The following is a 13,734-nucleotide window of genomic DNA, read 5'->3' as shown; positions in this document are numbered from 1 at the left end:
CCAGTTATTATAGTAGTATATACGATCACCTCGCTTCAGTTATGAGCGTAGTGGGTGGGGTATCTGATCTGCAACATGTTATAAAGGACAACTTTTAAAAGCTAGAGTGTGTTAACATTTACAGAGATGTAATTCATCCGCACGCGAGTTATTCCACGGTTAAAGTCCGAAATATTGAAACGGCTCCGGTATAGGGCTTAATGTATAGACAAAGACAGGGAAACACTATAAAACAAGGTACAGTATATTTTATAGCGGTTTGACGTTACTTCCCAAGTGTGTTCGAGGCATTCGGTCGTATGGCAGTGGATTGCGCTGCCAATGGTAAGGGGTTTTTATCCATTAGTGTACATCCGAAAGGTCAGTATCATAAAAGTATTTTGAAATTCATCGTATGTTTACTTTTCAGACTTGATTTCCAATGGTAGTATTAACGATTAGAATAATGTATTCAAAAAACCTCTGTTTCACACTCTTAGACTAAGCTTGGACAATAGTTGGGTTATTGTCATGTTGAACGTTTTAACCCCATTATAGCGAAATGTTTAACTCACTGAGCACCCAAGACGGTAATAGAAACATATTTTTTATTTATACTTTAATGATAACGGAACCTTTCCTATTATCTAACACCAAGGGTTACAATAATATTGTGTGAGTGTTGTATTGTGTGGTTACATACACTTTTGTTATTACGTTGGAACAATGGCGACCTTCGGACCATTATTGTTCACTGCAACAATGTAAACGCAAAGCTCGGAATACATGTCAAGCTACAACCGTTTATTTAAAAGACGCATCGATCTTAGTGACAATCATGCTCAACGGCCCGGCCTTTTTTAGTTTAATTAAAGGTTAATGTCGATTCCTGAAATAACACTTTTCCGAACCCTCCCATCTCGTAGACCGCACAATTGTTCGGATTAAAGTAAAGTATGTTTTATTGATTCGTATGAAACCGTCGTTTGTTCATTGTGTTTCACAACCACTATTCTAGCTCCTTTTAATTATCTGTTCTGCAAAAAAGTCAGGACACATACATCGATATAAGAGGTAGGGCCTGCAGTTTTCAACAGGGAGGTTACACTAAAAACGACATCGTTTTACCCTTAAGGATGGGAGGTAGATTGGGAAAACATAATGGAAGGCGGTACACATTTTCAATCAAAGAATGGACCACACGTTAAGAAAATCAAAGATTGGGGCATTTTGTTTTAGATAAAACGCTTAAATTTTATACAGCAACTCTGACTTCTACGCCGGATATTCATCAAATACAAAATGAAAACACACATATAATCATTTCATATGAAAGGTAAATGTCAAAGACCATATCACTGTATTAACCCATATAATGCTTTTCATTTATTTATATACATACGAAGAGTTTAAATCCTATATCTATTTTGTCTGCTCTTTTTTATAATTAGATTTAAATTTAAGCATCCTACAACAAATTAAGCGACTTTATGTTTCTGTTTGGCCTGATCAAGTCGGTTCGATTGGTCATTAATTTTGCGATCAGTGAACATAAAGTACACATGGTTTTGCTTTAATAAAGTATTTTACGTTATGATATTCAGATATTTCTGGAAGATGTGGCGCTCTCGGTCTTCTAAGCCCGGTCGTTTGCGATACAGACGTTATACTTGGATATTTTCCATCTTATCAGTTTGTACAGCGCCAAGCTTTCACTAGACGAACGTGAAAAAAAAAACATTCAAGGGAGGGCTGGAAAATATTCTAGCATAATTAAGGCTGATTCATTTGCTTTTCTTAATATATTAAAAGTATACCTTAAACTCGGATAACATTTTTGGGGGGATTTAGTTGTATATGACCAATGATAATCTACAATAATAGTTTCATATTCACTTTACCTAAATCAGGGTAGAATTAATCAGAATCCGAAAGCAAGTACAACACGCGCTGCTACGCACGGTGACCTTTTTATTCAGTAAAAAATATAAATCGAGTAAGTACAGCATGAACGGTATCGCGCGCTGACATTTTTTAGGTCATATACATAGCAAGTAAGTACAACATGCAAGCTGACAGTCTCTGGACCTTATTTTGTCATATACATACCGAACAAGTACAACATGCGCGATAGCTCTTTTAAAGTCAATATACACCGACTTGTACAACAAGCGTGGTGTAAATTTTTATTTCATACAATCAAAGAGAAAAATGGAAGCAACCTTTCTCCTACTAAATGAAGTGTAATGTACATATATTATATAACAAATTCTTGGTTAAATGATAAAAAAATCGCAAAACTTAATACAAAGGCATATTAATAGTGTCTCCAGTGTCCGTCCTGTTGTTAAGTTGTGGCACAAAACAAAACACAAAACAAACTTCGTTATTGAGAAACACATGTTCTCTTTTAAAACATTATAGCAGTGACCAGGAGACCAGAGGCTCAATAGCAAAAAGTTTAAACATAAACCCGGTTTAATGGCACTGGGTAAACGCCAAAGACATATAACATAACATCACAAACAAGAAACATGTATTTTCATAGTACACATAGCCATAGTGTATCAATAAAGAAAACATGCCATAAGTGTTTCTTTCTTTTTTGTGTATATACTATATGCAATTGTGTCACCAACTGTTAAACATGATTGTATCACCCTTATGCACGAAATGAAATTTATTAAGGTTTACAGTCTTTGCCCATGGTTAAGCAGTAATACAGTTGCCATTATGAGCAGAAGGAAAAACAATGTGAACGTCGTCAAGGCTATAGCTGAGTGATAAGTTCTAGGTCGTCATCCAAACTTTATCATAGAATGGAATTGAGATAAATATTTGTAACGGCCATTTGATTATTTGTAATATTTTGTCAGCGATTGTTTGTAAAAACAACAACAATAATTTAATCAACAATTGCAGAAATTATTATACTTATGTATGAATTTCAATACGGGTTTAACTAGTAAATATCTAGGTATATCTAAAAAAAAACGTGATGGCACGAAACAGGTTATTTAAAGCCCTTTGAAAGGCAGGCGCCATTCCAATATATGTTCCTTAGTATTTTAATTCATTTTCCCACCAAAAAGGTGAAATTACGGCTTTACTTCTAGGATATATGACCAATGAAAAAAAAAATATATAAACACATATAAGACATCCTAAACATGCTTGGAAAGACAGTGTATTATGCATAGTAGTGATATTTTGCTATAACGTTTACCAAAATAGAATATTCTGACAAAAACGTGTTTTTTGTACTTATATTATATCATTAATACCATTAAATAATAAATTGGCTTAAAAAAGTTATGAATGACTATCTTTGAATTTTTGTATAGAATATTTTAAAGGTTGGAAAAGGTGCTCCGGACGGATTTATTCATTTGAAGGCGATGTTCGTTAAATAATTAAATCATTATTTCACCAGTTAATAGAATAAGTATTACGTTATTCTTCATTGTTTTCAAGTAACGATATATCTGTGGTCATTTTCGTTTTTATAAAAGTAAATATCATATTAAAGTATATTACCAAATGTTAATGGTATTTTCCTATATCATCAACATATTGTGTTTTGAATTGTCTGTGAAATTTTGCTGAAATTGCAAAAAAAAACTCAATTTTTCTCAGAACTCATACACATGCTGTAAAAACAGCCTGGAATTGAAGCGAAGACGTGTTATTTCAAATGCCACCATTCGATTTCGTGTTATGTTAACCCTTTAATACCCTTTTCAATAAGTTTTCTGCGCTAAAGAAAACCTTTATAGTTCATAAAATATTCTTGAATGACAAATCATAATAACGTCACTAAAATCTACCTTGATGGTTCGAGGGCCGGATGGCAAGGGAGGTTACTAAGCTATTTCATAAAGGCTACATAAGATTTCATGAATGTATGTGCCAAATTTGAAATTATTTTAATAACTGTAAAGTGCATATAGTGTTAATGCATATAATATTATGTAAAGGACTTGTATAGAGGTTCAAAGTACATATAAATTTCTCATTATCTCTAAATCTAACAACTGCACATTTAAGTTTATACCCTTACACAATACTTTTGTGGTATGAATATAAAACTTACATTAGTTCATCAATAATGACCAATTATTCACTAATCGAACATTGCCTGTAAATCCAGATCTGCACTTATTACATTTTGGTATCAAGGTGCAGTGTTAACTGTAACTCGATAGTTTTGTGTATGACTCTTTCGTCTGAATAATATTTCTTTCATTTGCAGACATAGTTAAGCATGTACATATGCGCGTGGTTTCATATCGGTTTTCTTAATTATTTATGATACTAGGTGAATCCAATCTAAATGACGTAGGCAAAAAAAGATGTCCCATGTATGACATATATAATGTTGAGATTGTTTCCGCTAACTTTGAGCTTTGTAATGTTCATGGAGTTTAATACCTAAAACGCAGATTTTGTTATTTGAGTTATTTGATCGTGCTATTTACAGTCATCACTACATCATCGGTGGATGTCTAAGTCCGGAAAGTTAAACAAATGCGTAATTAGACGGTCTCTTCTTATAATATAGAAACCACTGGCGCATACCCGCAATTAATATTAGGAGCTTAAATGCACACTTTCGCTTTTATATCGTCATATACAAACTGAATTAACACCATAAATACCAAAACTTGCCGTCAATCTTATGTTTTCATTTCGAAAGTCATTCGTAAAATTCCACATTCGTGTTCTGTAGCTCCATGTTTCAACTCTTGGCAATACAAAGGAAGACGCGTTGGAGCATTTTCAAAGCTCAAACTAAAAGTTGTGGCATCAATGAGTGCTACCGTAATATGATACGCAATGAATGCGCGTTGAAGGAGCCAATGCAGTGATCTATTAACGATTTTCAGGACACATGTTTTCATATTTCTTTGTGTCTTCCATATGTGTTACTAAGATAACGATCAGTTTGAATTATCAACTTTCTTCAATGTGTTTGGCGGCAATTTCTAATAAATATAATACAATATTAAGAGGAAAAAACATTTATATAAATATTTGAATGAGTTATTATGACCAACGATACATGCAATGCAAGTCATATGAAGCAAAATAGTAGGTGGATGTGATTAAATAATATAATTTAATAACTCTTATGCATAATAACAATGATAATATGTACAAATCAATTTCAAACAATATCAATTATACCGGCTCATTACTCAACATATCAAGACAAAATTACAAGCATTTGTTAAGTATTTATAAAAATCTGATACCAAAATATATTGAACAACATATTCTTCCACTTCAATAAATCAATGACTATAATACAATCATGGGTACTATACATAAATTGTAAAAGAAGCGGCGATAATATTAAAAGAAATCATAGCTGGAGCAACAGCAAACGAAAAATAACCATTAACAAAGTATTTAAATAAAAAAGTGGTATGACAAGGATGTAACAGTTATCAAACATGGAAGTGATTTTCTTTAATACCACGCACATATCCTTAGTTTTCTTAATGACTGGAAAACTGGCGCAAAAATTCAATGTCATAACATAGCATACACCTACTTACTCTGTGGATAAAATCAGGGAACATAAAAACGATTAACATTTACTGTAAACATCTTAAACCAAAAAGTAGGAATCGGGAACAAAATTACAAAAATGAATTTAAACTTAACTTAATCAAATGAATACATTGTTACGAATTCAAAAACACAAGTATATAATGAATAATAAAAATAATGACAAGCTATATACATACAGGTGATAAAAGTATTGCATATAAACACGAACGTCCGTGTGTTTTTGGGAGGACAACTGACACTTTCGGTTTGTGGTAAATTCAAACGAACGTTTCCAACGGAATATGATTGAGAGAACAACAATCTTAATTTCACTGTGAGTCATTGCCAAACTAATGGCTATCAAATGCATATTCTATTGCTGTTAGAAGACATTGAATTTTAAATAAAATATGTGAGGGAAGATAATAATGGTTGATATCATAGTCACATACCTTTCCTGAAAAAAACATTGTAGAGAAAAGAATAGTAACAATGAAGAAGAAAAGTACCTTTTTATGAATGACGGTAACACTTTTAAAAAGCTGTGCTCTCGTATATAGTGGAATGATTTAGGCTCGTATATCTAAACGAAATATGTATAAAAAAAACACAAATATTAACCTGTTTTTATAGATAAATTAGTGATAATATGAAGTGAATTGCTTGAAATGATTGCAACCTAATGCTTTGTTTGCCTGACAAACAATAGTGTATACAACATGTCAGAATGGCATACAGAATGTCAATTCAAGGAATGAATTCAGTAACCAAACAATGTTTCAGTAATTATAATGTCTTAATATGAATAAGAGAAAAACTGACATTCAAAAAAGTACATGTATACAAGTCCACTCTAAGTGCCGAATAAATCAATTGTTAAATCAACAATCAAAGTCTCAGTATTATAAATAATATAAATATTTTCATTTTGTTTTTGATCAATTGGTCTTTGTTTCAAAAATATTCCTTTCTGTTCAAAATAAAATGTACAAGCATAAACATAATCATAGGCACTACAATATAGAAACAATACAATAATTAAATTTATGTTAGATTGGTTTGTCTTTGATCTAGATCTTCGCTGATGCATTGTGGTACAATGATCCTCTTAAGCAGATATATGTGTTGAGGAAAACTCAGCATACTCCGTCGGCGTATCAATTTTCCTTGCAAGAATTCGGGTAGTAAAACAGAAACCAATATATATTTGAGGATTTGTTATGCTTTCTTATTTATAAGGGTAAAAGCTTCAAGTCACTGAAGACACTCAGCAACACATAGTTTGGTTTTTGATCTAGTTTTACACTCGTCTGATGCATTTTGGCACTCACAATCTTCTTTTTCAGGTTCCTGTGTTGAGGAGAACTCAATGTCAGCATACTCCGTCGGCATATTATATCTCCTTAACGAAACTCTTGCGTTAGCCTCTTGTAGGAAATTGATGTCCAACACTGCGTACGTTAGGCTGTCGTCATCATGTGGTTGCTGCAATATATATATATATATATATATATATATATATATATATATATATATATATATATATATATATATATATATAATTGTCATAATTACCAAATGACATAATAAGTCTGCATATTAGTATTACAAATTACAGAGCCCATCGGAAAATGATCCTTGTATGTTTAAACTTGCATGGCATCCGGAAGTATTATGTTACATATTAAACCTTTCAGACATGAAGGTTGGATTCTTTATGAATGGTTGCACACCTGCCTTAACATTTGCAATTATGATGTTCTCTATATAAGTGGTCCTAACCAACACGTCAAACATTTGTGTTCATTGTACATTGTACTTTTGATGACATTGCATCACATTCATTGACCTGAGGATAACATCGCAACGTGAAGTGAGTTACCTGCGTTTCAGTCCTCCGTGTGGCCGCCTGTCTCTGCACGACTGCGTACTGGACTCCTTCTGTTGTTATGTGTAGCACGCCATTGTCCGACGAGGGGACTGTTATATTCAGTTATCATTAATTCATATTATTAAGTCAATTAAGAGGGATCAAGCTTATTATACTAGGATAAAGTGATCTAGAACCAATAACATTAAACTGGATAAAATACCTAAATGACTGTCTTTGACAAGTGTGTGTGGCTAACAATGGTCACTATTTTATTAATTATAGCAATGCAATAAACAATTTCTTAACTTAATCAAACCTATAATTCGCCAGGTTGCAACAGTCTTCACAATTGTAATATTTCATAAACATATTCATTTTATGCTTTCATTATTTTTTGGTTACAAAACCAAAACTGAACTTTTCAATAGTGTAACAAATAAAACAAAAAATAGTTGTATATTTAAAGAAAACTACGGCATTTTAATTTGGAAACGTTTATAGAATAATTTGATTGTGTTATGGAGCTAATTTATATATGTTTATTTATTGAATTTGGATATGGTATGTCATCAATTGTGGTGTGTAATATAATGTATTTGAATGTTTCATGATTATAATGTGTATTTGCTTTTTTTCGTCCCGAAGGAAAAGTAAAGTAACTTACAGGATATTTAGGTTCTTAACTATAAATAACTATTGCTAAGACAAACAACTCTAAAGATGGATATTTATATCCACTGGTGGTGATCAGATTTTCAATGGGTATACACAGTATTTATGCATGTACGTACAGTAAAGTAAAGTATAAAAAAGAATCTTACCGCTGTGATTTTCAACACTGAAATAAGAACGCAACAATTGTTTAATAAGTACTAATACGAGTAACATGAATATATGCTCTCAAGAATCATTAGACAAAGCATTGCTTGATCTCCAGAATAAAAATGTACTGGATCAATAGCATTTTATTTCAACAATTAAATATATCAAGCTCTGTAACATGCAACCGACATTTACGATTGTGAACCAAAACAACAAAATTACAAATGATACATACTTTTCGGTTATGTTGACTGCGCTAATCTTTTGCCGTTTAAGATATACACATCCTAAAAAAGGATATTTCTAAATGTATAATCACTATTAGTTCTCAAACGTTTGGTCTAAGTGCCTTTATAGATATTTTTATATTTTTTTACTGATAGTTGATTCAGAAAACTCATTTTCTTTTGGAACTCTATACGCAATATTTAAACATAAATAATATAAATACACATAAAATTGAAATACAAATAAAGTAAAATTCGAACAGATAGATACAATGCTAATGTTCTTACTTAATAATTTTTCGTAAAAAACATTTATATTCCATTATGGCAATTGTCCGTTATGTAAATCAGACTGACAACCTACCTAAAAATAGTGTAATGTCCAACTAAAACAAAACTGAAAATTGGAAAAAGGTCTTACGGACTGTTTATATTTTCTTACGCTAATGATAACATTTGTTAATGCAGTGGAAACACATCATTGTTTATTCCAAAGTGTTGAAATGACTTTTACTGCATTCAACATTAAAAGAGATGAGATTATTCATGAACTTAAATCCTTACTTTCAATTACAAACAGGATGCAGAGTCCACAGATCACACCTGTTCCAATAAGTACATTGTTGACAGAAAAAGGGAATGTTAACGAAAACGTCTGAATGCCACTTTCCTTGGATTGACTACCTGTATAATTAAATTGCAATGTTTAAAAGCGACAAGTTTACAGATGAAATGTGGGCAATATGTTGTTTACCATTTGTTTATACTAAATTATTTACTTTATGTTAATGAATCAGCTCTCATTTGCAACAGGCAGGTTCTTATTTGAACCTTTTTTTAATATAAAATTCAAGTCTTAATTGATTTCATTTTCAATAGCGTTACCAACTGATTTCGGCAAAATAAAGCATTTTCTGTCATATCTATAAATAATTGTTAACAACACAGCTTAAATTAACTATTGGGGATGTTAACTAATCGTTACATCCATTTTGTTAACATGTGACATGAGATTATTTTGTCTAACCCTATCATATTAACGAGTCCCTTAAACATACAATTTCGTCAATTATACTTTTAACTAAAATCTGAACTGTTAATTACAAACCATCGGTCGTCTTTGAACATGTTACTGTCAACGAGATATTCAGAAAATCCTGTGATTTGCATATGTCTGTCATTTCTCTATCTCCCGAGTACTTTTGTGTTAACAGGCATGTCTCTGCTGTGTTACACATCTTTGTTTCAGTCCTATTTCCATCCTCCCATCGAAGCTTCCATTGTCCTTTAGCATTGCAGTCATCCACAGTACATTTAACGACCACTTTTGTAATCGGAGGTAAACGAACAGATGATATCATTTTCAAATTTGAAGGCGGATTAGCTAAAATGTATGCGCAGAACTTTTTTATGACACAAACCAGTAAAACTGCTAAATTGTTATAAAACAAACAATAGCAACTACATGTACATATTTTTAAGATGTAAACTATCAAATCCTACTATGAATGGGTAAAATAATCTGTATAGAAAATATCATGATATATAAAAATACATTTCTTCCAAAGAACAATATCCATCGATAATACGAAGAGTAGTGTATGCATATTTGAGAAAGAAACAGGTTAAAACAATTCACAAAAGGAAAAGCAACGAGTATTAAAGTTTTAATTCTTTAACATGTGGGTAAAACTGAATGGATGAAATATAAGATAATATGTTTTAGAACATGCCGGAAGACAGATTCCGTCGAAAAAAGAAAATACATTAAAATGGCAGTCACGGCTTAGTTAAACGTGCGAACGCAAGGCAAGACAATGAATAACTTCACGTTAAAATAAGACCAAGAACGTACCTTGAGACGATACTTCATAGTCTGTATCTGAATGAGATCGACTGTGCTCGCATCTTGTTGAACATCTAATAGTTCCCCCAGCCATCTCTTTAGAAACATTGTACAACACATAGGAATTTAAACGATAACTTTTTCCATCAATAGTCGAATAGTTCCTATCAACGTTTCTCAAATTATCGTTGTCGCTTAACCATTCTATTGCGCAGGGGCGCTTTGATTCATCCGATTCACAAGACATGTTGAAGAAACAGACAGAAACATTCTTGTTAGTTTCAATATTTTTGTTTGCGCACATTGAAAGGTCCGACGGTGGATCTGAAAACAGAATCTTGCAAACTCTTTCCGATAAACGTCTGATTAGGAAGATATGATCGTTTAATGTTTTTATACTGTTGTATAAGCCCAATGACACCCATTTGGGCAAAAGTTATATAAAATATTTACCTTCCAATAATGCAAATATTCCAAATGGGAAACATAGGTATCTTAAAGATGTTATACCACTCCGAGTTTAACTTACATTTCATACTGACAGTTTTGCATACTGAGACATTGTTTGGACCAAAATCATATTTGCTTTTCCTGGTGCAGCACATCTCTTTCCATTCCACATTTTGTTAGCCTTTGTCACCTTTGCTGAACTTGTAAAAGTATGAGATGATTCATTAAATGTATCAGTTTGTTGAACATCACCAAGCAAGATGTTGTCAACGTGTACTTCTATTATCGGAGCAGGAATAACATTTCGCACTTCACAGATAGATATAGAGCTTTCGCCATGAATTAATTCACGAACTGTTATAACAGGCAGGCTTCCTGTCTCTGGAATTGAAAAATAATGATTTAACAACATCCAATTTTATACATTATCCATTTTTTCTAACAAAACATAATGAATCAAGGCTTATCATTAGGCGTCTCCTATTTGCTTACCTACGGTACATAATGTACCGTGCGCTTCGTCAGGCGTTTCAAGGGAAAAATAAGAAACCTGACATATAACATTCCGTCTAGACATTCCAGCTATTAGTTGACACACGTTTTGGTATCGGTAAAATCCTTTGTTCCCGTCGCTTTCAGAAAGGACAAATGAATCATTGCCAAGTATAAGTACGACCTCTACTGGTTCTGTTCCATTTTCAGTTTTGCAATAAAAGTCAGAGACAGCATAAACATAAATACAGTCTGTTGTATTAAAGTCATGGGATTTTGGACCAAGAACTGGGTAAACCGGACTTTCTGAAAAACAACACACATTATTTTAATAAATTGGAATACATTTTCTCCTTTTAAATGCAAACGAATGGTTATCATATTGCTGCTTATGAATTAATAATCTAGAAACATAGATTATAAGTAAAAGCAAAATACCTGGAATATGAAGCTGCACAGAATCCGCATTGTATGATGAATAACAAATTAAAACATACGTCTCTTCATTTCTTTCTTCGAATTTAAATATAGTCAATATGTACAAAAATTCAGAAACGATTTTCTCCTCATAAAAACCTTCTTGTAGCTCAATGTCCTGGAGGTTTTTCATCCATTTTCGGGTAGTGTTAGTTTGGCGTTGTAAAAAATAGTCAGACGGAAAATATCCAAGTTTGACGTTCGCGCCGCGAACAATCGGACTTAGAAGCACGAGAGCTCCACATTGCCCAACAATATCTGTAATTTATAAATAAACAATAAATGTAAATTTCACAACAAAATCTTATTTTATTGTGGTTGTATAGAACCAATATCCACAAAGCAATTAAGTAAAGTGGAAATTAACAATTGACATTTTTCTAACAATGCATAATTTAAATTATTCCTTAAACCATTGAAGTTATTTGATATGAACTGATTGATTAGATTGGGATATTCTCATTGTTCGCATTTGTAGCTGATTAACATTCTATGTTTTGATTTCTTTAAACGAAAAAATTACATTGACAAGCCTTGTGGAAAAATCCTACCAAGATTGCGTCAGAAGACGTTAATGAGTAGTACCCCAAATGATCTCAAACAGGAAACATGATACAACAAACACAAGCAAAGAAAGTTGTTGTTACTCCCTTGAAACGATCAGTGATATTTACCTTTCATATTTATAGATGTCATGCTTGTTTGAATTGTTTCGTTTGTCGAACATCCAGCGTAGAAATAAGATCCGTTGTATTCGATTGAAGCCGTCCATTTTAAAAGGAATGACGTATCATCAGAATATATATTAACATTTGTCCCATTCATTGTTTGGAATGTTGTGTTCCCGACAGTTATGTACTTCCATTCTACGTCACATCCCCAAGGGTAGGACGGGGTCGCTTTCAGTGTTACCTCCCTGTTTACAAAAGCTGGTCCTACCACTAATATCGTTCCATACTTGTTATCCGCTGCACATACGCAGCACAGAAGAGCTGAAAAGTTTCAAACTATTTACAAATACACATCTCATCCTCAATAACGTAACAGTACAAGTGGAAAAATAATTAATAAAGTATTATTATGGAAAATCCTTATGGTTTACAAACGGAAAACGCAAATGGACACACAGGTTATAGAATTGAATATCTGAAATTATAAGAAACAATCGTGGACCATAAACGTAGGAAGATATATATATGTTATATTGCTTTTTTATTACATTTATCATTATACGTAATACTTAGAAGAAGGTGCTTTAGCAGTAATAGCAGGTAGCAGCAGCAGCAGCAGTAGCAGGTAGCAGTAGCAATAGCAGGTAGCAGTAGCAGTAGCAGGTAGCAGCAGCAGCAGTAGCAGGTAGCAGTAGCAGGTAGCAGTATCAGGTAGCAGTAGAATCTAGTGATTGCTATTATCTTTATAAATCTTTTAAAATTCAAATTAGTAATTCTATATGATTTAGAGTGTTTTACTTATCAAACATACCGGAAATGTGTACGGCAAGTTGAGCACATATAATCATCCATTGTCGTGGCATATCTTCGCAAAATTATTTATTGATGAATGTTAATGTTCCTGTTCGGTCTATTCATTGCTAATTGTGTTACACTCTCTTTCACAAGGGAAGATATGTGCTGGTTGCCCGTTCTGTCCGCAATTGTTTTACTGGAGAAAGTTATACTTTCGATTTGACGATGGATTGAACTGATTGTACTTTCATATATACTCGTAGGAAAGGCGTTTTCTTCCGCAGACAGACGTTATATTCTTTAACCTAGTATATCATACCAAAAAGGAAATTAAATATGTATAACAATATCCTTAAATGTTGCATCACGAAGTGTACAAACCGCGATAAAAGTGACTATGAATTGTTCTAGTTCGTATATTGTTAACACAGACATTTAAAATTATATCAGTACTCTAAACTTACTATTTTCTTTAGAACCAATAGTAAGGTTTCTGATCGACAAATAAGCTCGTCGATTCATCGAGTCATTGATAAATATTTTTAT

General features: G+C 32.6%; 2 protein-coding genes across 2 annotated transcripts in view; both read right to left on the bottom strand.

The window, feature by feature from the left end:
* The window catches only part of LOC128235914 (uncharacterized), a 46,533-nt gene extending 35,487 nt beyond the window's left edge, over positions 1 to 11,046 (bottom strand). Inside the window, exons 1-8 of the mRNA XM_052950702.1 lie at positions 10,833 to 11,046; positions 10,313 to 10,399; positions 9,566 to 9,841; positions 9,022 to 9,141; positions 8,466 to 8,517; positions 8,230 to 8,246; positions 7,418 to 7,515; positions 6,867 to 7,020 (exon numbers count right to left, since the gene is read on the bottom strand). Of these exons, the coding sequence (XP_052806662.1) occupies positions 6,867 to 7,020; positions 7,418 to 7,515; positions 8,230 to 8,246; positions 8,466 to 8,517; positions 9,022 to 9,141; positions 9,566 to 9,841; positions 10,313 to 10,397 (802 nt within the window). The 5' untranslated portion in view covers positions 10,398 to 10,399; positions 10,833 to 11,046. The remainder of the gene's footprint in view (positions 1 to 6,866; positions 7,021 to 7,417; positions 7,516 to 8,229; positions 8,247 to 8,465; positions 8,518 to 9,021; positions 9,142 to 9,565; positions 9,842 to 10,312; positions 10,400 to 10,832) is intronic.
* Positions 10,836 to 13,289, bottom strand: LOC128235913 (uncharacterized). Its single transcript, XM_052950701.1, has 5 exons — positions 13,205 to 13,289; positions 12,397 to 12,714; positions 11,684 to 11,980; positions 11,264 to 11,551; positions 10,836 to 11,134 (listed from the first exon to the last, which is right to left on the bottom strand). Exons 1-5 carry the CDS (start codon positions 13,254 to 13,256, stop codon positions 10,836 to 10,838), a joined length of 1,254 nt encoding a protein of 417 aa, XP_052806661.1. The 5' UTR covers positions 13,257 to 13,289.
* Between the last annotated feature and the right edge of the window lie 445 nt (positions 13,290 to 13,734).

The sequence above is a fragment of the Mya arenaria genome, chromosome 5 (assembly GCF_026914265.1).
Source record: "Mya arenaria isolate MELC-2E11 chromosome 5, ASM2691426v1".
Classification (NCBI taxonomy): Eukaryota; Metazoa; Mollusca; class Bivalvia; order Myida; family Myidae; genus Mya; species Mya arenaria.
Note: the sequence above shows the minus strand (reverse complement) of the source record. Positions and strands in the feature narration are given on the sequence as shown.